This window comes from Pseudophryne corroboree, chromosome 5 (genome assembly GCF_028390025.1).
Source record: "Pseudophryne corroboree isolate aPseCor3 chromosome 5, aPseCor3.hap2, whole genome shotgun sequence".
NCBI lineage: Eukaryota > Metazoa > Chordata > Amphibia > Anura > Myobatrachidae > Pseudophryne > Pseudophryne corroboree.
Window position 1 is genome coordinate 675,032,430 of NC_086448.1, and position 26,880 is coordinate 675,059,309.

General features: G+C 47.1%; 1 protein-coding gene and 1 pseudogene across 1 annotated transcript in view; both read right to left on the reverse strand.

Moving 5' to 3' along the window:
- LOC134929651 (epidermal retinol dehydrogenase 2-like) overlaps positions 1-26,880 on the reverse strand; it is a 134,650-nt gene that overhangs the window by 71,099 nt on the left and 36,671 nt on the right. The window contains exon 4 of the mRNA XM_063925232.1: positions 7,950-8,049. Within this exon, the coding sequence (XP_063781302.1) occupies positions 7,950-8,049 (100 nt within the window). The remainder of the gene's footprint in view (positions 1-7,949; positions 8,050-26,880) is intronic.
- On the reverse strand, positions 26,369-26,487 carry LOC134931492 (5S ribosomal RNA; annotated as a pseudogene).

Consider the following 26,880-nt stretch of genomic DNA (forward strand, 5'->3'; position numbering starts at 1 on the left):
CCAGCTATATACAGCGCTTTTTTGTTTTTTATATATATATATATATATATATATATATTGACTGCGCCCAAATTATATGCCCCCCCCTCCTTCAAAGCCCTCTGTCACTGTGTTCCGCAGGGGAGAGTCCGGGGAGCCAGCTTCTCAGCAGTGTGCTGTGGAGAAAATGGCGCTGGTTAGTGCTGTGGGATCAAGCTCCGGCCCCTCAGCGATGGGCTTCGGTCCCGCTCAAAATACAAATTAACCTGGCGGGGGATTGTATATTATACTGCTATAGCTGAATATACTTGTAATGCCAGCCAAGAGGATTATTGCTGCCCAGGGCGCCCCCCCTGCGCCCTGCACCCATCTGTGCCTGTGTGTGTGTGTGCGGGAGAAGATCCGAAGTCTTCTGCCGCATGTGAAGTCTTCTTTCTTCGTATACTTACCCGGCTTCAGTCTTCCGGCTCTGCAAGGAGGACGGCGGCGCGGCTCTGGGACGAACAGCAAGGGTGAGACCTGCGTTCCGATCCCTCTGGAGCTAATGGTGTCCAGTAGCCTAAGAAGCAGAGCCTATCACTGAAGTAGGTCTGCTTCTCTCTCCTCAGTCCCACGGCGCAGGGAGCCTGTTGCCAGCAGGACTCCCTGAAAATAAAAAACCTAACAAAATTCTTTATTACAGAGAAACTCAGGAAAGCTCCCCTGAAAGCACCCAGTCTCCTCTGGGCACAGGATCTAACTGAGGTCTGGAGGAGGGGCATAGAGGGAGGAGCCAGTGCACACCCATTCTAAAGTTTCTTTATAGTGCCCATGTCTCCTGCGGAGCCCGTCTATTCCTTATGGTCCTTACGGAGTCCCCAGCATCCTCTAGGACGTAAGAGAAAAGACATGTAGAATACTCAAGTGTCTGTAAAGTCTCAGCGCTGTGGACTGGCGGCTTTACAGGGGAGACTTTGCCCTGCTATCCCAGAGACCAGTAGCAGCTATGCTCAGAAGATGGCGCCCAGCGTCTCTGTGAGGAACTGAGGGAGAGGCAGCTCCAGGGCGGTAAATCTGCGAGAAGATGGCGCCCTGGGCCGGGGGAGGGGCTACAGGTCAGGTGCCGGCTCCCCTATGCTGGAACCACGGAGCCTTACCCACAGGGGCATTAGTACACCCAACCTGTACTCCTATGCCCTGGAGGATATAGTGGGGTCCCTGCTCGGTGACAGTGTCCACGACAGCGTCGCAGTCCGTCTTCCTGGACTGCGACCAGGAACGCTATTTAGTGGTGGGTCCCACCTGGGGGACCCTCTTAGCTCCTCCCTTCGTAGCAGCCATGTGAACCAGGAGAGCGTCTGCAACCATGTGCCTAAGCCAGAGCGTCTCCACAGTAAGTACCTGGGATCTGAGCCGTGGGAGTATGCGACGCCGCTTGGGAGGTAACGGAGATGCAGCACTGAATGTCAACCTGACATAACACTGCTGCGGCCCTTGAAGTCTTCTTTTACCTTTTTCAGGGCAGCCCAGTGCAGCCTGCCTGTTAGGTGATCTGCTGCCTTCAGGCATCACTCGAAACTGAGTTCTCAGTGCCTGGAGGCTGGGTTATAGAGAAGGCCCCAATGCATCCTGGTACAGTCAAAGATTTGCCTGATGGTGCCTCTGGATCAAGATCCCACTCTACACCCCGATGTTTTCCCTGTGGAACACAGTATACTCCACTGCTGAAAGAGATCTGACAAAGTGCCATTTTGTGTGCTACTGCCTGTATTCCACGGGTGTGGTTCATAGGGTCGACCACACTTAGGTCGACAGTGTCTAGGTCGACCACTATTGGTCGACAGTGACTAAGTCAACGCCTAAAATAGGTCGACACAAGCAATAGGTCGACACGTGCAAGGTCGACATGATTTTTTAAATTTGTTTTTGGTGTACTTTTCTGTGTAGAGTGCCTGGGGACCCCTATTAGTGCATGGTATCCGCTTGCATGGCTCGCCATGCTTTGGGCAAGGTGCCTTGCTCCGCTACCGCTGTGCTCAGCACAGGTTACCGTTCCCAATCGTAGTCCACGTGGATCGTAAAGTATGAAAAAGTTCAAAAACTAAATAAAAAGTTCAAAAACTGAAGAAAAAAAAATTATGAAAAAAATCATGTCGACCTTTGTCATGTCGACCTAGAAACCATGTCGATCAATAGTGGTCGACCTAATGACTGTCGACCTAGAGACTGGATACCGTTTTCCACACATTGTTGCAGACAGGATAGCAAGTGTATGATGTTGTATAGTGTACTGCATAGTGCATACTGTATTTGAGAGGCATTTTAAAAAAAAGTGTCTTATAAACTTTGTTCTGGTTGTGTGGCTGATGTACTTTAGCAGTGACAACACATGATATGATAAAATATTAGTCGCCACATCAAAGGTCATTATTTTAGTAATATAAGTTACGGAGTGATACAAATGATGTGTACCAAGCACAATTTAATGTGCTTTTCTGACTCATCTTAAACCTTAGGTAACCTGCAATATACGGCCCAATTCAGACCTGATCGCTAGCAAGCGATCAGATAGCCGCCGCGCACAGGGGAGTGTACTGCATTTTTGCTGTGCAAGTGTGCGATTGCATGTGTAGCAGAGCTGTACAAACAGATTTTGTGTAGTCTCTACGCAGCCTAGGACTTACTCAGCCACTGCGATCACTTCAGCCTGTCCGGGACCAGAATTAACACCAGGAACCCTCCCTGCAAATGCTTGGACACGCCTGTGTTTTTAAAAACACTCCCAGAAAACGGTCAGTTGCCACCCACAAACGCCGTCTTCCTGTCAATCTCCTTGCGAACGCCCGTGCGAATGGATCCTTCGCACAAACCCATCGCTGAGCGGCGATCCGCTTTGTACCCGTGCGACGCTCTTGCGCATTGCGGTGCATACACATGCGCAGTTTAGACCTGATGAGCCGCTGTACGAAAACGCAGCCTAGCGATCAGGTCTGAATTACCCCCATAGATAGAACAGACTTGCTTCAGGTCACTACACACTAGGTTTGGGTGTATGTAGGAGAGCACTCTAGTTCCATAACCATGTTATAGAGAAAGGACTTCCTGCCACGACCAAGTACTTCTCTCACTAGTGAGCATTTCACAAAACATCCAGCAGAAATTATTATTATTATTATTATCATCCTTTATTTATATGGCGCCACAAGGGTTCCGCAGCGCCCAATTACAGAGTACATAAACAAATAATCAAGCAGGAAAACAACAACTTACAGTTGACGACAATATAGGACAAGTACAGGGTAAATAAACATAGCTACATCAGCAGATGACACTGGAATAAGTATCAGGTGGCAGAAGACTGCTGGATTTGGTGCAGTTGAATATTATTAGAGTAAGAAAAGGATAAGCACATGAGGGAAGAGGGCCCTGCTCGTGAGAGCTTACATTCTAAAAGGGAGGGGTAGACAGACAGGGGTGGGACAGATGGGGTACATAGAGAGCATGGAACAGAGGTTTAGGATGAGGTTTGGCTGGGTTTGGTGAAGAAGTGGGTCTTGAGAGCCCGTTTGAAGTCTTGTAGAGAGGTGGAGGGTCTGAGGGGGAGAGGTAGGGAATTCCAGAGAAGTGGTGCAGCACGTGAAAAATCTTGGAGGTAGGAGTGGGAGGAAGTAATCCGTAGGCAGGAGAGTCGGCGTGCATTAGCAGAGCGAAGAGGACGTGTGGGAGTGTAAAGGGAGATAAGGTCAGAGATGTAGATGGGAGAGGAGTGGGTGAGGGCTTTGTAAGCAAGTGTGAGAAGCTTGAAATGGATTCTGAAAGGGAAGGGGAGCCAATGAAGGTCTAGTAAGAGAGGAGAGGTGAACGTAGTGCGTTTGGTGAGGAAAATGAGCCGGGCAGCAGCAATGAGGATAGATTGGAGTGGAGAGAGGTATTTGTCAGGAATGCCAGTCAGGAGGAGATTACATAGTCCAGTCTGGAGATGACCAGTGAGTGGATAAGAGTCTTAGTAGCATCCTGGGTCAGAAAGGGTCTGATCCTGGAAATATTTTTTAGATGAAAACGGCAGGTTTGTGAGAGGTGCTGAATGTGTGGTTTAAAGGAGAGGGAGGAGTCAAGGATTACTCCAAGGCAGCGCACTTGGGGGATAGAGGAGATAGTAGTGCCATCAATAGATAATGAGATTGTAGGAGGTGAGGTTATGCGGGAGGGAGGGAAGATGATCAGTTCGGTCTTAGACATGTTAAGTTTAAGAAAGCGCTGGGACATCCAGGAAGAGGTAGCAGGGAGACAGTTGGAGATACTAGTGAGGAGAGCAGGGGAGGTGGTGAGGGGACAGGAACGAATGAGGGCCATGACTTCCTCTCCAGATGCATGGGAGAAAGATGTCAGAGTTGGTGCGAGGGATGGGGAGGGTTGGTAAGGGATAGGAGAAGGCTGGTTACTAATGGTCTGTTGTGATGTGATGTCCTGACGTATGGAGTCAATTTTGGATGTGAAGTACGTGGCAAAGTCAAGAGCAGAGAGTGAGGAAGGGAGACGAGGTTGAGGTGGGCAGAGGAGTGAGTTGAGAGTGGCAAAGAGGCAACAGGGGTTGGAAGACTGGGAGGAGATGAGGTTCTTGAAGTATGACTGTTTAGCAAGAGAAAGGGAAGCACTGAAGGATGAGAGCATAAGTTTGAAATGGAGGAAGTCTGCCTTAGACCGTGATTTCCTCCAGTGTCGCTCAGCAGTACGTGAGCATTTTTGCAGATATCTGGTGCATTTGGTGTGCCAGGGTTGAGGTGTTAATTTGCGAGGGTGAATAGTGGTTGGTGGAGCAACAGAGTCAAGAGCAGAAGTAAGGGATGCATTGTATGTGGAAGTGGCTTGTTCAGGGCATGAGTGAGAGAGAATAGGAGAGAGAAGTGAGTCAAACAGGGAGGAAAGGAATGTGGTGTCAATAGCTTCAATGTTACACTTAGTGATGGTAGCCTTAGGAGGTAGAGATGGGGAAGTCGAGAGAGATAGGTTAAAGGAAAGCAGGTGGTGGTCAGAGAGTGGAAATGGGGAGTTTGAAAAATCTGAAATATCACAGCGGTGAGTGAAGACCAGATCCAGTGAGCTCCCATTCACATGGGAGGGTGAGGAGGTCCACTGGGAGAGACCAAGTGAAGAGGTGAGGTTAAGGAGTTTAGAGGCTGGGGATTGTGTGGGGATGTCAATAGGGATGTTGAAATCGCCTAGGATAATGGAGGGAATGTCAGAAGAGAGGAAGTGAGGAAGCCAGGAAGCAAAGTTGTCGATGAATTTGGAAGCAGTGCCAGGGGGGCGGTAAATGACAGCTACTCTAAGATGTACTGGTTGGAAGAGGCGTATGGCATGGACCTCAAATGTAGAGAATGTATGGGATGGTTCTGGTGGTATGAGTTGGTAGGAGTAACTAGAAGGTAAAAGGACCCCAACACCACCCCCATGGCGACCCCCAGGTCGGGGTGTGTGTGTGAATGTGAGGCCCCCAACAGAGGGGTATATTTACTAAGCTCCCGATTTTGACCGAGATGGTGTTTTTTCTTCAAAGTGTCATCTTGGGAATTTACTAAACTCAAATCTCAGCAGTGATGAGGGCATTCGTATTTTTTTGGAAGCCAGGCAGCACACGGCAGAGATACAATGTAGCGCCTATGCGCTCCATTGTATCCAATGGTGGGAACTTTGCGGTCAGCGGTTGACCGAAAGTATCCTCACCGCTGACCGCAAAGTTCCCACCATTGGATACAATGGAGCGCATAGGCGCTACATTGTATCTCTGCCGTGTGCTGCCTGACAGACACTACAGGAGCACACAGCCAATCAGGAGGGTGCCACGACGTAGCGCTCCCTGATTGGCTGAAGAGACCCTCTTTGAAAGGAGTCAGGGGGGGTCCTGGCAGTCGGGGAAAGGGGTCCCATGTGTAAACATGGGACCCCTTTCAGTGTGTGGTCGGGTTTCCGTTTTTTTATTTTGCCAAGTACGTGGATTATACAAAGAACAGAAGGTACACTGGATTATGTGAGTATAATTTTTTTCACAGGTACCCCAAGGATTCTACATGGAGAAGAGGACCGAGCCTCGTGTGAACATAGGTAAGTATGTATGTTTGGAGGTGTGCATGTATGTAATAAACTTATACTGTCACGGTGTGTGTGTCCTGTTTTTTGGGGGGTATTTTTTAGTAGTAGTACTACAGGTACCAGCGGGCCCGGTTTTCCACCACATGCTGGTACTTGTGGTTCTCCAAGTACCAGCTTGCGGGGGAGGCTTGCTGGGACTTGTAGTACTGCAACTAAAAACAATATTCACATTTTTTTCAAAAGGCTATCAGCCCCCCATCCGCCGCCCTTGGATGGGGGGGACAGCCTCGGGCTTCACCCCTGGCCCTTGGGTGGCTGGGGCCCCCCCCCCCCCTGATTTAAGGGGTTCCCACTCCTCCAGGGTACCCCGGCCAGGGGTGACTAGTTGGGTATGTAATGCCAGGGCCGCTGGGACCTAGATAAAAGTGTCCCCCGGCTGTGGCATTATGTACCTGGCTAGTAGAGCCCGGTGCTGGTTTCAAAAATACGGGGGACCCCTACGCTTTTTGTCCCCCGTATTTTTGGAACCAGGACCAGGCGCAGAGCCCGGTGCTGGTTTATGAAATATGGGGGAACCCCTGTCATTTCCCCCCCCATATTTTGTCAACCAGGACCGGCTCAAAGAGCCCGAGGCTGGTTTTGCTTAGGGGGGGGGGATCCCACGCATTTTTTTTTTTAGATTTGGAACAATGTTATTTTTTTTTTAACGAAAGGTGCACAATGAAGCCCTGCACGGGTCTCACAGATCCGGCCGAGATTCATTGTGTTAATGTCGGCAGTGTTTTACTATTCACTCCCGTAAAACACTGCCAAAAAATACGAATGACATCAACATCGGAAAACACGAAAATGCAGAATACGACAGCTTAGTAAATTAGTCGTAATAAATTCAAAAAATTGCAAATATACACTTTCGATGTCATTCGTGTTTGAACTTTAACCTCATTCTGAAAAATACGAATTTTAGTAAATATACCCCAGAGAGAGCAGCAGGAGAAGTAGTGTCAGAGGGCGTAATCCAAGTTTCAGTAATGGCTAGTAGGTGTAGGGAGTTGGAAATGAAAAGGTCATGAGTGGGGACCAGTTTGTTACAAACAGATCTGGCATTCCAGAGGGCACAGGATAGGGGGTATGAGTTTGTGGGAGAGATGTGAATGAGATTATCAGGGTTGCTGTAGCGATGAGGTGAGATTAACTTTGAGGGCAGGGATGATGAGAGAGTAGTGATGGTGCAGGTGCCAGAGCTAGGAGGGGAAACTGCAGGAGGTGGGCAGGGAGGGAGGTCAGTGTGATGTGAATGGGGGTGTGGGGAGGTGACAGGGAAGGGAGAGAGGGAGCAGGGCTGAGTTGTGGGGAAATCTCTGTGAAGCAATAGTATTGTTTTGTGAGTCTAACTTTTTTGGGATTTAGTGTTTTTGAAGTGCAGGTACAGTATATACGATGTTTTGAACAGGACTCAATTTCAATCAATGAATAAGCACGTACAATAGTCATGTGCTTTTACTGAATTAATTCCTGAGTAAAACGAACATAGGACTTTGAACCGCCTTATCACTGCTTTATGACTTCTCCAGGCTTAATACATCTGCCCCAGTGATATTTAATAAATGCTTTCCCTTCATCATCAGAGAAGTCAACAATCAGGTGAATAAATAAAATGTTCCTGAGAAAAGTGTCGGCCTTGGTTCTCGCTAGAAGCATTGGTGTCATGCCAATGCTCAATCGTGTGATACAGAACTTATCATAGGCATACTGACTTATCCATATATTGTTTGCTAATGACTTGAAGGATTCTTCTAAAATTATTTGGTTTTAAATAAAAGATCTCTGATTATTAAACGTTCAGAATTGCCTCACAGTTCCACAATGCTATACAAGGGTTTAATAAGTAAAGTCTTCACCTGCAAGTCCATTTACTCCAATAAGCCCAGCAGAACTCGCAATGCTCACAAGATGCCCGTGATTGGAGGCCATCATAGCAGGAAGGAAAGCTTTATAGGTCTACAATGAAAGAAACATACAAAGGTCATACAAGGTTTAGACTGCTGTACAAGATGTGTCCATGAGCTAAGTGCTTTCTATACGTACAAGGCTGCACTCATATACACATATATTCACATTTACATATTATTTTCTAATATATTATAAGGTTCAGTGATATACATGAATAACACAAATTATATATACACATATACATTATATATATATATACACACACACATATATAATATACACTGTGTGTACAAGCAGACCATGTACTCATAACTCCCAACTGTCCCGATTTGAGCGGGACAGTCCCGCTAACTGGGCGCTGTCCCTCCTAAGTGTCGCAGGGTCCCGCGGGCAGGGGTCAGTTGGGAGAGGCAGTGATCACCGCTGCGCTGCTTTGCAAAGCAGCTGGTGATCACTGAATAGATGCCGTGCGCATCTATCAGCCGGGGGCTGTCCAGCAGCTCATGGAGCGCTAGGCATGCCCCCAAAATGACGAAAGCGGGGGTCGCGACAATAAGCCACACCCCTTACCAGGAGACCCCACCCATCTATCCGAAGCTCCACCCCCTCTTTAGCCGCGGTCGCGCCTCTGGTGCGGCATGTCCCTATTCAGAAGGGATAGAAGTTGGGAGGTATGTGTACTGCAAACAATGCATTACACATTAGCTTTAATTAGTCTTGCCTACACTAGACTGCTTGATCTGGACAGACATTTATTATGGGTTTCAGCCCATTATTGCTTTTTGTTAACCATTACGTCATGAACTGTGGTTTATTTAAAAACACTGCCAATATTTGGATATACTCTCCAGGGACCCTTTGTATCCAAGCATGTCTCACGGTCCAGAGTATGCTAACAAATACTCAATTATTGCACACTTTAAAGATTCCTCTTCACTGCATTTTAAAGGGCAGCTCCATGCAAAAAGGAGATTTATGGTAAGAACTTACCTTTGTTAAATCTCTTTCTGTGAGGTACACTGGGTCCCACAGGGAATAATATCAGGGTGTAGAGTAGGATCTTGAGCCGAGGCACCAACAGGCTAAAAGCTTTGACTGTTCCCAAGATGCTCAACGTCGCCTCCTCTATAACCCCGCCTCCGTGCACAAGAGCTCAATTTCGTTAACCAGTACAATGCAGTAGCAGGTAAGAGAGACGGTAGATGTTAGTCACATAGACCCACATTCTCACGACAGGAAAAGGGACTAGCGGCTAATGCCATACAAACCCAAAGAAGCTAAGTACGTCAGGGTGGGCGCCCTGTGGAACCCAGTGTGCCTCACAGAAAGATTTAAACAAAGGTAAGTTCTTACCATATTTAACAAAGGTAAGTTCTTACCATAAATCTCCTTTTCTGCAGCGGGGTGCACTGGGGTTCCACAGGGAATAACATCGGGGATGTTCTAAAGCAGTTCCTCACGTGAGGAGACGTACTGTAGCGGGCACAAGAACCCGGTGTCCAAAGGAAGCATCCTGGGAGGCGGTAGTATCGAAGGCATAGAACACGTAGCCGCCATGCACAAGTGTTCAAGGGTTGCACCACGGCGGGCCGCCCAAGAAGGTCCAACACACCGAGTAGAATGGGCTTTGATTGTAGCAGGAGCTGGAAGATCAGCCTGTGCAATCACCATTCTAATCCATCTGGCCAAGGTCTGCTTATTTGCAGGCAAGCCACGTTTGTGAAAACCGAAAAGTACAAAGAGAGAATCAGACTTCCTAACGGAGGCTGTCCTCTCCACACAGATGCGGAGAGCCCGTACCATATCCAAAGACCGCTCTTTGGAGGACGTCAGGAGAGATAAAGGCCGGAAAGACAATCTCTTGGCTAAGGTGGAAAGAAGACACCACCTTAGGTAAAGAACCAGGGCGTGTCCGAAGAACCGCCCAGTCACGGTGAAAAATCAGAAAGGGTGACAGACAGAACAAGGCACCCAAGTCTGAAACCCATCTAGCAGAGGCAATAGCCAGAAGAAACAAGACCTTAAGAGTAAGCCACTGAAGGCCCACAGATTCAAGAGGTTCAAACGGAGACTCTTGCAAGTCCTCCAGAACAACCGATAAACCCCAAGGAGCCACAGATGGGACATAGGGAGGTTGAATCCGTAAAACACCCTGAGTGACTGTATGAACATCAGGCAATTTTTCTCTGAAACCATATCGACAAGGCAGAAATATGAACCTGGAAGGAGGCCAGACGAAGGCCCAAGTCCAGGCCCTGTTGCAGGAAAGCCAAAAATTTGGCAGTACTAAACTTGTATATGTCATGATTATTAGACGTGCACCAAGCAAAGCAAGAATTTCAGACCCTATGATAAATCCGAGCAGTAGACGGTGTTCGGGCCTTCAACATAGTTTGAATGACCGCCTCAGAAAATTCTTTGGCCCTCAGAACTGAAGCTTCAAGAACCACGCTGTCAAAGCCAGCCGGCCAGATCCTGGTAGACACAAGGGCCCTGAACGGAGGTCTGGGCTCTGCGGAAGCAGAAGAGGACGCTCTATTGAGAGACCCTGCAGGTCTGAGAACCAATGCCGTCTGAACCACGCTGGAGTGATTAGAAGTAGTATTCCTTCTTCTTGCTTGAGCTTCTGTATCACCCTGGGCAGAAGTGACACCGGAGGGAACACGTACGGCAGCCGAAAGTTCCATGGAATTGCCAGTGCGTCCACTAACGCTGCTTGAGGATCGCTTGTACTTGCTCCGAAGACCAGAACCTTGTGATTGTGTCGAGACGCCATCAGGTCCACATCTGGTATGCCCCACTCGCCCCCACTCATCCATTAGGAGTTGAAATACTTCTGGATGGAGGCTCCACTCTCCGGCGTGTACGTCCTGACAACTGAGGAAGTCTGATTCCCAGTTGAGGACTCCCGGAATGAATACTGCCGAAATGGCTGGCAGATGGCGTTCCGCCCATTGAAGGATCTTTGACACTTCCTTCATAGCCATACGGCTTTGAGTGCCGCCTTGATGAATTATGGCCCTCATTCTGAATTGATCGCTCACTAGCTACTTTTAGCAGCCGTGCAAAAGCATAGTCGCCGCCCACGGGTGAGTGTTTTTTCGCTTTGCAGGAGTGCGAACGCCTGTGCAGCAGAGCGGCTGCAAACATATTTTGTGCAAAACAAGACCAGCCCTGTAGTTATTTATTCTGTGCGATGATTGCTGTGACGAAGGACCCGGTATTGACGTCAGATACCCGCCCAGCAATGCCTGGCCACGCCTGCGTTTTTCCAAACACTCACAGAAAATGGTCAGTTGACACCCATAAAACTCCCACTTCCTGTCAATCTCCTTGCGTTCGCTAGTGCAACTGAAAGCATCGCTAGAACCTGTGCAAAACCACAATGCCCTTTGTACCCGTACGCCACGCGTGCGCATTGCGGTGCATGCGCAGTTTTGCCATTTTTTTTAAAGTGTTCACTACGCAGCAAACAACGGCAGCTAGAGATCAACTCGGAATGAGGGCCTATGTACGCCACCGTGGTGGCGTTGTCTGACTGTACTTGAACAGGCCTGTTCTGTACCAGAGGCAGGGCTATTGTTAACGCATTAAACACTGCCCGCAAGTACAGAATGTTTATCGGGAGGAGTGATTTCTCCCTGGTCCACCGACCCAGAAGAGAGTGTTGCTCCAACACCACACCCCAACCCCGCAGACTGGTATCCATCGTCAGAAGGACGCAGCTGGAAATCCAGAAGGGACAACCCCTACTCAGTTGCTGGTCCTGTAGGCGGACCTCCGGAGTCAAGGAGATCATGTGAGTTCTGATTCGGTGAGGTAGGCCGTCCCACTTGGAGAGTATCAATTTCTGCAGAGGGCGGGAATGAAATTGAGTGAAAGCCGACACCATGAGGCCTAGTACTTGCATTGCCAAGTGTATTGACACACATGGGCGAGAGAGGAAGCATCTTAACTTGTCCTGAAGATTCAGGACCTTCTCTGGAGACAAAAACAATCGCTGGTTGAGGGTGTCCAATAGTGCTCCCAGGTGCACCATGCTCTGAGCAGGGACCAAGGAAGATTTCCTCCAGTTGATGAGCCACCCGTGGGCTTGCAGGAACTGGACCGTCAGTTCCAGATGACGGAGGAGAACCTCTGGGGAGTTCGCCAGGATCAACAAGTCAATATAAAAGAAAAAAATAGTAGTTACATTCCTGTAGTTAAACAGTACTCCAGCATGTATCTCCTCTCTTTGAATGGTTGAATCCTCTCCCCTGTTTCCAGTACCTCAGTCGCGATGATCATAAAAAATAAAAGTGGCGGGTTCTCGTGTAATACATTCATTTATTAACATATAACATGCAGGACAAAAACTCCATGAAAAACACAATAAAAAACCACATAGAACAGATGGGGTCATTTCGAGTTGATCGCTAGCTGAAAATGTTCGCTGCGCTGAGATTAAGTAACAAACTGGCCCTTCTGCACATGCGTATGCGGCGCAGTGCGCACGCGCTACGTACTTTCACAACGGCCGATGTATTTTTACACAAGGTCTAGCGAAGCTTTTCAGTCACAATGGCAGCCGCAGAGTGATTGACATGAAGGGGGTGTTTCTGGGTGTTAAAACGCAGGCGTGCTAGGAAAAACGCAGGCATGGCTGGGCAAATGCAGGGCGTGTTTGCGACGTCAAATCTGGAACTGAATGGTCTGAAGTGATCGCAAGTGCTGACTAGGTCTGGAGCTACTCTAAAACTGCACAATATTTTTTTGTAGCCGCTCTGCGATCCTTTCGTTCGCACTTCTGCTAAGCTAAAATACACTCCCAGAGGGCGGCGGCTTAGCGTTTGCACGGCTGCTAAAAACTGGTAGCGAGCGATCAACTCGGAATGACCCCCAGAGTCCTACAAATAAGGACTTTCATATGTATAGCACACTCAGCAGTCGATGAAATTCTTAAATGGTGAAAGTGAAATACTGTAATTACCGGCTAGTCTGAGAACAAAAAAGTTCTCTAATAGATGTAACCAATTCCCGGGAGACTCCCGGGTTTGCGATACTCTGGATACCGATATCCAATTCCTCTGATCACCACTGCAGATGGCACCCCTGCTGCACCAACGCGTTTCAAACCCTTCCTGGGTTCTTTTTCAAGGTACTTTTATTTTTTATGATCATCGCGACTGAGGTGTTGGAAACAGGGAAGAGTATGAGAGGATTCAACCATTCAAAGACAGGAGATACATGCTGGAGTACTGTTTAACTACAGGAACGTAACTACTATTTTGTGACATCTACCCATTTATCTATGTTGACGTTCCTTTAGAAAGCGCCTTCTTGTGATTTTTGCATATTTTTTCTTTTATATTGTCTGTTTATTAGAGTGAGGGAGTCACTCCTGTACATGCAATTATTGTGAGGGCTGCTTTACACACCAAAGGAAGCTTCTATTTGTTTCCTACTTCCAGGATCAACAAGTCATCCAGATACGGCATGATCCTGATACCTTGACGACGGAGCAGAGCCATTATAACCGCCATGACCTTGGTGAAGATTCGTGGAGCCGTGGTCAGTCCAAAAGGCAAGGCATGTATTGCTGATGCGATATGGCAATAGGCACATGCAGGTAAGCATCCTGTATGTCCAGGGATACCATATAGTCCATGGGCTCCAAAAACCAGAACAACAGAGCGAATAGTCTCCATACGGAATGTGGAAACATTCACAAACTTGTTCAAAGACTTGAGGTTGAGAATAGGCCAGGAAGACCCATTTCGGTGTCGGAACTAGGAACAGCGCTGAATAGTACCCCCTGCCTCTCTGAGTCAGAGGCACCGGCACTTTCACTCCCGTGTCCAGGAGGGATTGTACCACCAGATGGAGAGTTTATGCTTTTACCGGATCTGAAGGGATGTTGTGTTGAGCAAAACTGGCAAGGGGGACTTTTCTTGAAAGAGATGGCGTATCCGTTAGCGACGACTTCCTTTACCCAGGCATCTGAAGTGGTCTGTAACCACACCTGAGCAAACCGTAGAAGTCGGCCTCCCACCCTGGGATCCCCCAGGGGAAGGCCCGCCCCGTAATGCAGCAGGCTTGTCTGTTTTGGAAGCCCATGCACGGTTAGGTTTGGGCTTAGTGGATTTGGAAGTGCAAGCCTGTTTCGGGTACTCCTGACCCTTTGCTTTACCTGGAGGTCAAAAGGAACGAAAGGAAGTACTCTTTGCCTTCGGAACTGAAAGAGAAGTACTAGGCAGACACGCAGTCTAAGCTGAAGCTAAGTCAGCAACAATCTTGTTGAGATCGTCTCCAAAAAGAATGTCTCCCTTAAAAGGGATTGCCTGCAAGGTCTTTTTAGAGTCCAGATCTACAGACCAGGACCACAACCAGAGAATCCGGCGAGCCAGAATAGACATAGAAGACGCTTTGGCCACCAGGATACCAGCAGCAGATGACGCCTCCTAAATATAAGGAGAGGCTGTAATAATGTATGAAAGACACTGTCTAGCATTATCAGGAAAATTAGACAGTAGTTCCGCTTCAACGTCCTGAACCTAGGCCTCAATAGCTTTAGCAGCCCAAGAGGCCGCAATAGTAGGCCTGTGCACAGCTCCAGCAAGAGTGTAAATAGACTTCAAGCAACCTTCCACACGCTTTTCCCTCAGTTCCTTCAGGAAGGTGAAGGTAGTGACAGGCAGAGCAGAGGACACCACCATACGTTTGACCTGTGAATCCACCGGAGGTGTTTCCCAAGTTTTACTTAACTCTGCAGCGAGGGGATAACGGGCTAGCATCTTTATAGACAGAGCAAATTTCTTTCCTGGATTTGTCCAAGGATTCCTGACGAATGTCAACCAAATGGTCAGAATGAGGTAAAATTAATTTAGTAACCTTATGACGTTTAAACTTACGTGGTTTCTTAGGGATAGCTTGAGGCTCTTTGACATCATTGATTGGGAGAATCAGCCTGATAGCCTCTAAGAGGTCAGGAACATCCACTTGTGTCAGAGATTCCCCATAAGAAGCATCTGCGTCAGTGTCTGAAGGGTCAGTGTAAGCGCCGTCTTCATTGAATGAGGTATCCGAAAACATGTGTGGATTGTGAGGAAGTAATGGCCCGTTTAGATGTGCCCTTGATCTTAAACGGGCGAGAGTCAGGATTTTATTTAGCCAGAGGCAGATTTAATTGCTGTAACTGAGAGGACAGAGTATCTGCCCATGGCGGATTAACTGCAGGGACAAAATGTGGCTGTAATGGCACTGGAGGTCCCATAGGGGGCGCAAGTCTAGTTACTAGCGTAGTCAGTAAATTAGAGAAAGCAGTCCAAGGTGGGTCTTGATTTGCCCCCGTTGCTGTAGACTGACAGTACCTGAATCCTCAGCTGCTATGTTTTCCTCCGAGTAATCTGTGGCGTCAGCACTGCATGGTGCAGGATCAGCCATAGATCGACCACCCTGTTTAGCAGACATTATATGTAAGCGTAACCTTAGGGTGTATTAGTACAATATAAGCAGACAAATTACCTGACAAAAAACCCCTGTATAGTGTGACTGCAAAGCAGAGCACAAACAGGATTTAAGAGGCATGTGGTGACTGTAAAAACACAGAGAAAAATACCAAAGTAGTATGGGTGTGGATCATAGGCGTGCGCAGCGCATTTTATTAGGGGGTGCACCATCGGAGGGGTGTGTCTAGCACCACCTTTTGGGCATGTCTAGCACCATCTATTAACGGTCAACGCAATATAAAATATCCACCCTTGTACCAATCCTAATAAATAGTGATGAGCGGGTTCGGTTTCTCGGAAACCGAACCCCCCCGAACTTCACGCTTTTTACACGGGTCCGAGGCAGACTCGGATCTTCCCGCCTTGCTCGGCTAACCCGAGCGCGCCCGAACGTCATCATCCCGCTGTCGGATTCTCGCGAGGCTCGTATTCTATCGCGAGACTCGGATTCTATATAAGGAGCCGCGCGTCGCCGCCATTTTCACACGTGCATTGAGATTGATAGGGAGAGGACGTGGCTGGCGTCCTCTCCGTTTAGATAGAGAGTGAGACACTTGATTTACTGGAGCATTGGGAGTACTCAGAGAGTGCAGAGTTTTGCTGATAGTTATACTAGTGACCACCAGTTTTATTTATTATTTAATATAATCCGTTCTCTGCCTGAAAAAAAACGATACACAGTCACATACCATATCTGTGCTCAGCCTCAGTGTGCTGCATGATAATATTATCTATGTATATCTGACTGTGCTGAGTAGTGCTCACTGCTCACACAGCTTAATTGTGGGGGAGACTGGGGAGCAGTTATAGCAGGAGTACATATTTAACAGTGCACACTTTTGCTGCCAGAGTGCCAGTGTGACTGACCAGCAGTGACCACCAGTATATTGTCTGCCTGAAAAAGTTTTTTTTTTTTAAATTCTATAAATGCATTCTGCTGACAGTGTCCAGCAGGTCCGTCATTCATTAAATTTCTATCTTCTTCATACTAGTAGTTTAGGAGTCTGCAGTGCTGACAGTGTCCAGCAGGTCCGTCATTATATAATATATACCTGTCCTGCAGTAGTGATATATATATATTTTTTATATCATTATCATCCAGTCTATACTAGCAGACGCAGTACGGTAGTCCACGGCTGTAGCTACCTCTGTGTCGGCAGTCGCTCGTCCATAATTGTATACCTACCTGTGGTGGTTTTTTTTTTTCTATCTTCTTCATACTAGTAGTTTAGGAGTCTGCAGTGCTGACAGTGTCCAGCAGGTCCGTCATTATATAATATATACCTGTCCTGCAGTAGTGATATATATATATTTTTTATATCATTATCATCCAGTCTATACTAGCAGACGCAGTACGGTAGTCCACGGCTGTAGCTACCTCTGTGTCGGCACTGGCAGTCGCTCGTCCATAATTGTATACCTACCTGTGGTGGGTTTTTTTTTCTATCTTCTTCATACTAGTAGTTTAGGAGTCTGCAGTGCTGACAGTGTCCAGCAGGTCCGTCATTATACAATATATACCTGTCCTGCAGTAGTGATATATATATATTTTTTATATCATTATCATCCAGTCTATACTAGCAGACGCAGTACGGTAGTCCACGGCTGTAGCTACCTCTGTGTCGGCAGTCGCTCGTCCATAATTGTATACCTACCTGTGGTGGTTTTTTTTTCTATCTTCTTCATACTAGTAGTTTAGGAGTCTGCAGTGCTGACAGTGTCCAGCAGGTCCGTCATTATACAATATATACCTGTCCTGCAGTAGTGATATATATATATTTTTTATATCATTATCATCCAGTTTATACTAGCAGACGCAGTACGGTAGTCCACGGCTGTAGCTACCTCTGTGTCGGCAGTCGCTCGTCCATAATTGTATACCTACCTGTGGTGGGTTTTTTTTTCTATCTTCTTCATACTAGTAGTTTAGGAGTCTGCAGTGCTGACAGTGTCCAGCAGGTCCGTCATTATACAATATATACCTGTCCTGCAGTAGTGATATATATATATTTTTTATATCATTATCATCCAGTCTATACTAGCAGACGCAGTACGGTAGTCCACGGCTGTAGCTACCTCTGTGTCGGCAGTCGCTCGTCCAAAATTGTATACCTACCTGTGGTGGGTTTTTTTTTTCTATCTTCTTCATACTAGTAGTTTAGGAGTCTGCAGTGCTGACAGTGTCCAGCAGGTCCGTCATTATACAATATATACCTGTCCTGCAGTAGTGATATATATATATTTTTTATATCATTATCATTCAGTCTATACTAGCAGACGCAGTACGGTAGTCCACGGCTGTAGATACCTCTGTGTCGGCAGTCGCTCGTCCATAATTGTATACCTACCTGTGGTGGTTTTTTATTTTTCTATCTTCTTCATACTAGTAGTTTAGGAGTCTGCAGTGCTGACAGTGTCCAGCAGGTCCGTCATTATACAATATATACCTGTCCTGCAGTAGTGATATATATATATTTTTTATATCATTATCATCCAGTCTATACTAGCAGACGCAGTACGGTAGTCCACGGCTGTAGCTACCTCTGTGTCGGCAGTCGCTCGTCCATAATTGTATACCTACCTGTGGTGGTTTTTTTTTTCTATCTTCTTCATACTAGTAGTTTAGGAGTCTGCAGTGCTGACAGTGTCCAGCAGGTCCGTCATTATACAATATATACCTGTCCTGCAGTAGTGATATATATATTTTTTTTATATCATTATCATCCAGTCTATACTAGCAGACGCAGTACGGTAGTCCACGGCTGTAGCTACCTCTGTGTCGGCAGTCGCTCGTCATCCATAAGTATACTAGTATCCATCCATCTCCATTGTTTACCTGAGGTGCCTTTTAGTTGTGCCTATTAAAATATGGAGAACAAAAATGTTGAGGTTCCAAAAATAGGGAAAGATCAAGATCCACTTCCACCTCGTGCTGAAGCTGCTGCCACTAGTCATGGCCGAGACGATGAAATGCCATCAACGTCGTCTGCCAAGGCCGATGCCCAATGTCATAGTACAGAGCATGTAAAATCCAAAACACCAAATATCAGTAAAAAAAGGACTCAAAAATCTAAAATAAAATCGTCGGAGGAGAAGCGTAAACTTGCCAATATGCCATTTACCACATGGAGTGGCAAGGAACGGCTGAGGCCCTGGCCTATGTTCATGGCTAGTGGTTCAGCTTCACATGAGGATGGAAGCACTCAGCCTCTCGCTAGAAAAATGAAAAGACTTAAGCTGGCAAAAGCACAGCAAAGAACTGTGCGTTCTTCGAAATCACAAATCCACAAGGAGAGTCCAATTGTGTCGGTTGCGATGCCTGACCTTCCCAACACTGGACGTGAAGAGCATGCGCCTTCCACCATTTGCACGCCCCCTGCAAGTGCTGGAAGGAGCACCCGCAGTCCAGTTCCTGATAGTCAGATTGAAGATGTCAGTGTTGAAGTACACCAGGATGAGGAGGATATGGGTGTTGCTGGCGCTGGGGAGGAAATTGACCAGGAGGATTCTGATGGTGAGGTGGTTTGTTTAAGTCAGGCACCCGGGGTGACACCTGTTGTCCGTGGGAGGAATATGGCCATTGACATGCCTGGTGAAAATACCAAAAAAATCAGCTCTTCAGTGTGGAAGTATTTCAACAGAAATGCGGACAACATTTGTCAAGCCGTGTGTTGCCTTTGTCAAGCTTTAATAAGTAGGGGTAAGGACGTTAACCACCTCGGAACATCCTCCCTTATACGTCACCTGCAGCGCATTCATCATAAGTCAGTGACAAGTTCAAAAACTTTGGGCGACAGCGGAAGCAGTCCACTGACCAGTAAATCCCTTCCTCTTGTAACCAAGCTCACGCAAACCACCCCACCAACTCCCTCAGTGTCAATTTCCTCCTTCCCCAGGAATGCCAATAGTCCTGCAGGCCATGTCACTGGCAATTCTGACGAGTCCTCTCCTGCCTGGGATTCCTCCGATGCATCCTTGCGTGTAACGCCTACTGCTGCTGGCGCTGCTGTTGTTGCTGCTGGGAGTCGATCGTCATCCCAGAGGGGAAGTCGTAAGACCACTTTTACTACTTCCACCAAGCAATTGACTGTCCAACAGTCCTTTGCGAGGAAGATGAAATATCACAGCAGTCATCCTGCTGCAAAGCGGATAACTGAGGCCTTGGCATCCTGGGCGGTGAGAAACGTGGTTCCGGTATCCATCATTACTGCAGAGCCAACTAGAGACTTGTTGGAGGTACTGTGTCCCCGGTACCAAATACCATCTAGGTTCCATTTCTCTAGGCAGGCGATACCGAAAATGTACACAGACCTCAGAAAAAGACTCACCAGTGTCCTAAAAAATGCAGTTGTACCCAATGTCCACTTAACCACGGACATGTGGACAAGTGGAGCAGGGCAGACTCAGGACTATATGACTGTGACAGCCCACTGGGTAGATGTATTGACTCCCGCCGCAAGAACAGCAGCGGCGGCACCAGTAGCAGCATCTCGCAAACGCCAACTCTTTCCTAGGCAGGCTACGCTTTGTATCACCGCTTTCCAGAATACGCACACAGCTGAAAACCTCTTACGGCAACTGAGGAAGATCATCGCAGAATGGCTTACCCCAATTGGACTCTCCTGTGGATTTGTGGCATCGGACAACGCCAGCAATATTGTGTGTGCATTAAATCTGGGCAAATTCCAGCACGTCCCATGTTTTGCACATACCTTGAATTTGGTGGTGCAGAATTATTTAAAAAACGAGAGGGGCGTGCAAGAGATGCTGTCGGTGGCCAGAAGAATTGCGGGACACTTTCGGCGTACAGGCACCACGTACAGAAGACTGGAGCACCACCAAAAACTACTGAACCTGCCCTGCCATCATCTGAAGCAAGAAGTGGTAACGAGGTGGAATTCAACCCTCTATATGCTTCAGAGGTTGGAGGAGCAGCAAAAGGCCATTCAAGCCTATACAATTGAGCACGATATAGGAGGTGGAATGCACCTGTCTCAAGTGCAGTGGAGAATGATTTCAACGTTGTGCAAGGTTCTGATGCCCTTTGAACTTGCCACACGTGAAGTCAGTTCAGACACTGCCAGCCTGAGTCAGGTCATTCCCCTCATCAGGCTTTTGCAGAAGAAGCTGGAGACATTGAAGGAGGAGCTAACACAGAGCGATTCCGCTAGGCATGTGGGACTTGTGGATGGAGCCCTTAATTCGCTTAACAAGGATTCACGGGTGGTCAATCTGTTGAAATCAGAGCACTACATTTTGGCCACCGTGCTCGATCCTAGATTTAAAACCTACCTTGGATCTCTCTTTCCGGCAGACACAAGTCTGCTGGGGTTCAAAGAACTGCTGGTGACAAAATTGTCAAGTCAAGCGGAACGCGACCTGTCAACATCTCCTCCTTCACATTCTCCCGCAACTGGGGGTGCGAGGAAAAGGCTCAGAATTCCGAGCCCACCCGCTGGCGGTGATGCAGGGTAGTCTGGAGCGACTGCTGATGCTGACATCTGGTCCGGACTGAAGGACCTGACAACGATTACGGACATGTCGTCTACTGTCACTGCATATGATTCTCTCCCCATTGAAAGAATGGTGGAGGATTATATGAGTGACCGCATCCAAGTAGGCACGTCAGACAGTCCGTACTTATACTGGCAGGAAAAAGAGGCAATTTGGAGGCCCTTGCACAAACTGGCTTTATTCTACCTAAGTTGCCCACCCACAAGTGTGTACTCCCAAAGAGTGTTTAGTGCCGCCGCTCACCTTGTCAGCAATCGGCGTACGAGGTTACATCCAGAAAATGTGGAGAAGATGATGTTCATTAAAATGAATTATAATCAATTCCTCCGTGGAGACATTCACCAGCAGCAATTGCCTCCATAAAGTACACAGGGAGCTGAGATGGTGGATTCCAGTGGGGACGAATTGATAATCTGTGAGGAGGGGGATGTACACGGTGATATATTGGAGGATGATGATGAGGTGGACATCTTGCCTCTGTAGAGCCAGTTTGTGCAAGGAGAGATTAATTGCTTCTTTTTTGGTGGGGGTCCAAACCAACCCGTCATTTCAGTCACAGTCGTGTGGCAGACCCTGTCACTGAAATGATGGGTTGGTTAAAGTGTGCATGTCCTGTTTATACAACATAAGGGTGGGTGGGAGGGCCCAAGGACAATTCCATCTTGCACCTCTTTTTTCTTTCATTTTTCTTTGCGTCATGTGCTGTTTGGGGAGTAGTTTTTGGAAGGGCCATCCTGCGTGACACTGCAGTGCCACTCCTAGATGGGCCAGGTGTTTGTGTCGGCCACTTGGGTCGCTTATCTTAGTCACACAGCTACCTCATTGCGCCTCTTTTTTTCTTTGCATCATGTGCTGTTTGGGGGGTGTTTTTTGGAAGGGCCATCCTGCGTGACACTGCAGTGCCACTCCTAGATGGGCCAGGTGTTTGTGTCGGCCACTAGGGTCGCTTAGCTTACTCACACAGCTACCTCATTGCGCCTCTTTTTTTTCTTCTTTGCGTCATGTGCTGTTTGGGGGGTGTTTTTTGGAAGGGCCATCCTGCGTGACACTGCAGTGCCACTCCTAGATGGGCCAGGTGTTTGTGTCGGCCACTTGGGTCGCTGAGCTTAGTCATCCAGCGACCTCGGTGCAAATTTTAGGACTAAAAATAATATTGTGAGGTGTGAGGTGTTCAGAATAGACTGAAAATGAGTGGAAATTATGGTTATTGAGGTTAATAATACTTTGGGATCAAAATGACCCCCAAATTCTATGATTTAAGCTGTTTTTTAGGGTTTTTTGAAAAAAACACCCGAATCCAAAACACACCCGAATCCGACAAAATGAATTCGGTGAGGTTTTGCCAAAACGCGTTCGAACCCAAAGACACGGCCGTGGAACCGAACCCAAAACCAAAACACAAAACCCGAAAAATTTCCGGTGCTCATCACTACTAATAAAGCAGATACATTGTCAGATGTTGTCGTGTGCACCAAACAAACACCCCTGATGATACTCACTGCAATTACACTGCTTCTCCTCAGCCTGGTCTGGCTACTCCTCTCTTTTCCCTGCAAGCTGCAGCAGCTTACTTACAAGTCAGTCACTCACTGACACTGATAGTCGCAGACTAGTTACTGCTGCTGCCGGAAAAACGAGAGATGTGTCAATGCTGCTGCCGACCACCTGCCAGTATTGAATTTGTCTTCCTAAGTGGAACGCTGGCTGCATGCTGCTCCTCATCAGTGGCTGGCGTTGGCATAGTGTAGAAGGAGAGAGGTGGGTGTGTGGTGGGTGTGACGGGTGGGCGTGTGAGCAGCATGACATAATCACATCACATCACACTGTTTTTGTACATGGAATTGGAGGCAGGAGTTTGAACGCCGGTGGCAAGGGCACCCTTGATTAACCCAGGCGTCCGGTCAGTAATGCAGTCCTGACAGGGTGCAGCGCAAAGGGGACAGTAATCAGCCTGTTTGGCGATCGCTGCATCAGGCATGTGAGATCGGGGTGCCAGATATTAGGGGGTGCCTGTGCGCACCAGGCACCCCCCCCTGCGCATACCTATGGTGTGGATCATAAAATCGAAAGTATCTAGGTCGACAATGTTTAGGTCGACCACTATAGGTCGACAGTCACTAGGTCGACATGGATGGAAGGTCGACATGTGGTAAGTCGACAGGTCTAAAGATCGACATGAGGTTTTTTTTTTTTTGGTGTTGTTTTCTTCGTAAAGTGACCGGGAACCCCAATTAGTGCACCGCTTCGCTCGCCATGCGTCGGGCAAGGTGCCTCGCTCCGCTACCACTTCGCTCAGCACAGATTACTGTTCCAATCGTAGTCCACGTGGAACGCTAAGTATGAAAAAGTAAAAAAAAAAAAATTTTTTTAAAAAACCTCATGTCGACCTTTTGACCTGTCGACCTAGCACAGGTCGACCTAGAAACCCTGTTGACCTTCCATCCATGTCGACCTAGTGACTGTCGACATATAGTGGTCGACCTAAACATTGTCAACCTAGACAGTGTCGACCTTCAGACCGGATCCCAGTAGTATATCCTGTGAAACACTATATTATATGAGGACCCTGACGCACTTAGCCCCCCCTCAGGGTACAAAATATAGGGATAGCAATATGTGTGGGATACACGAAATAGAGATCACACAGCAGCTATTGGCACACACTCAGACACATGTACAATGCAGAAATTATTACCAACAATAAACCTGCACTGGACTAGCCATACTAAGCACAAACTGTACCATTAAGTAAAGCTAAATAGGTATATAGATATAACAATGCACAGTAAAGACTGGATGTATATCACAGGGTACTTGTACTAAATAACCCTGAATGTATGCACTTGTTCTTAACTAACACTGTCTAGACGACATGTAGAATACTTAAGTGTCCTGTAAATGCACAGCACTGATTATGCAGGTGGCATTACAGAGGAGACATTGCCCCCAGTCCCAAAGTCAGGGTAACATGTGTGTAATGTCACCCAAACGCTGACAGGGAGTGAGGGAGACAGCGAGATGCAGCTCCAGGGCGGGAACATTTACTCTAAATGGCGCCCAGGGGCTGGGGGAGGGGCTACAGGTCAGAGCCTAATCCCCATGCTGGACTTCACCACCGGGTACTGTGGGCCATAATAAAACGGTATATATACAAAACCAACCTGTGCCCCTGCCCTGGTGGTCTAGTGGGGTCCCTGTACCAACACAGTGTCCCCGCCAGCACGGCCCGCCTCCTATTGGCCGCACCGGATCCCAATTTTCAGCGGGTCCCGCCTGAGGGACCCTCTTACCTCCTCCCTAGCAGCGGTGAGTGTGTGCGCCCCGGGTGAACAACCGGAGCCTCCGCTGTAAGTACCTGGCAACCAGGGACGCGGGAGTATACAGCGCCGCTTGGGGAGGTGATGGAGTTGCAGCAGGAGATGTCAGAATGACATCTAGCACTAAGAGTGCCTCTGCTGCAGCCCTTGAAGTCTATCTTCTTTTAAAAAGCTCTTTTCAGGGCTGCTGGAGCAGCCCTGCCTGTTACTGAGCTGAGCTCCTGTGCACGGAGGCGGGGTTATAGAGGAGGCGGCGCTGAGCATCTTGGGAACAGTCAAAGCTTTTAGCCTGTTGGTGCCTCGGATCAAGTTCCTACTCTACACCCCGATGTTATTCCATGTGGAACCCCAGTGTACCCCGCTGCAGAAATGCATATTTTATCATCTACTATTTTGTGCATAAGGAGTAGCTATGTAAAAACTTGTAGTTGTCTCCACTAGCATCCAGACTTTTCTTTGAAACGGTGAGCTGTCACGGTTGACAGATGTCGCTGTTACTATACAGGTGCACCTGTACAGTAGCCTAACACCTATAAATCAAAACGTCCTATTTGCTGTGGCTTCAGACTAGGCAGGCTTTGTGGAATAAGCCCCCGTTAAGAATGACAGACTGGCCCTTAAAGTCATATGGTTTGTAATTCAATGTCATTTTTAACTAACTTATTAGTATGTATTTTTACCCAATAATAATAAAAAAAAAAGGAGCACATCAAACAAACTTGGTGCCGGATTCAATTAGGCTCAATACTAACAGCTCAAGAAATGGGGCTTGTAGCCTCGGACATACACTCCCGGAGCAATTCAATTGAAAGACATTTTCCTTGTGCAGTAAATCTGCTGTTATTCTGAGATAAGTGCCCGGTGCTATGGATGATCGATTTAGGGGTGGGGAGGGGCCTTCCAGAGCATTAGGCCCCATCCCCAAATGGCAAAATGCCACTATTTGTGGGTCCATGTGGAGGGGGCGAAGCTAAATGGCACAGTTTTGTCATCTTATCTCCATATCCTTTGCTTCTTTAGGAAGCGGAAGAACTGCCTACTTTTCCAGGGGTCTGGGGGACTTCTCGAAAAATCAGGAGTCTCCAGCAACTTCCGGCAGGGTAGGGATATATCCCTATGGGAATGACATCCACAATAAACGCAGGAACCCTACTTACTGCAGATCTATGTTTGAGCCTCTGGAGAGGGTGAACAGAAATCTGCATTAAATGCAGCCTACAGGCTTATTCACGGGCTGCAATTGAATACCCCTGAACCTATCTTCAAGGCTAACTGAATCCAGACCTTAATAGTAAAAAAATGCATTATAGGTGGTCAAAGTTTTAAAGGCCAGAGATTTAAAACCACAAAGTACTGTAATCTGACTTAATGCAATATTTTTTAAAACCTGGTCTTGCTCCTCAATACTGGACAGTTAGTTACTGCTGTACAGAAGAATGATGAACATGCATGTAACAAGACAACAACAATTCAAACTGAAAGGGATCAATTAGATAAAGAACACACCAGCAAATATATGAGGTCTTGGATTCTGTACACAGAATTTTTAGATTTTCAGTCAAGTAAACTCTGTTTATTAATATGGAAGAGAAGAAGACTCTTTTGTGGGCGCACTCTTTACTTTACATAAATATAAAAAATAGTCAAAGTAGATAAAAATACAAATTTTAATAATTCAACAAAATAATTTCTACACAATTAAGACAATTAGTGGTTCATCAAAACAATAAAGGTGGTCAAATAATTAACCAAATATTTGAAATAGCACCATGTGCTGATATGAAAGAAACTGGGTTTTGGCTGATGGAAGGAAATTCTGGACGTTATATATTCAGTGGTATATTGTGCTAATAAGCCAATTACTGTTATGCATTCCCCTGTAATAAAGTTTGGATACTGGTAGTGCTTAAGAGTAGTATGCCACTGTCTGGTCTCCTGCCAGAGAAGATAAGAGCGGAAGGGGCGGCAGGGGGACAGGCAAAGAGTGGAAATTGGAGAGCAGTGTGAATCTGCTGTCAGTGTTAGACACTATATGGGCTCAATCAAAGAGCTCTACTGCACTGGGTATTCCTCAATGGTCACCCACTTGAGTACTAACCCAGCCCAACACTGATTAGCTTCCGAGATCGGACGGTTTCGGGCGTCTCCAGTGTGGTATGATAGTAGAGGAAATGACCAATATTACAGAGCTCTGGAATCACTAATGAGAGTTCACGAATTTACAAAGTTATTCAGGACAGATACCAGACATAGAAGAAATTAGATGGATCTGCTGCCAATGTTAGACAGGGACTCAACCCTGAATCACTGGTGAGAGTCCACGAAAATAAGGATTGAAAGAAAAATAAGTAGATAGTAAAAAGGTATAATGGGGTTTAAATCCAGATGCGGCAATAGTAAAATGAACTGGAATAATTACATTATCATTAGAAAATGTTGCCTAAACACAGGGTGCCTGAAATGCCAAAGCAAAGATAAGGAGAAAAAATTAATAACAGAGTACCAGCTATGGGAAAGTATCCAATATAATTTATCGGTACTAAAAAGTAGCAATGAGGTTG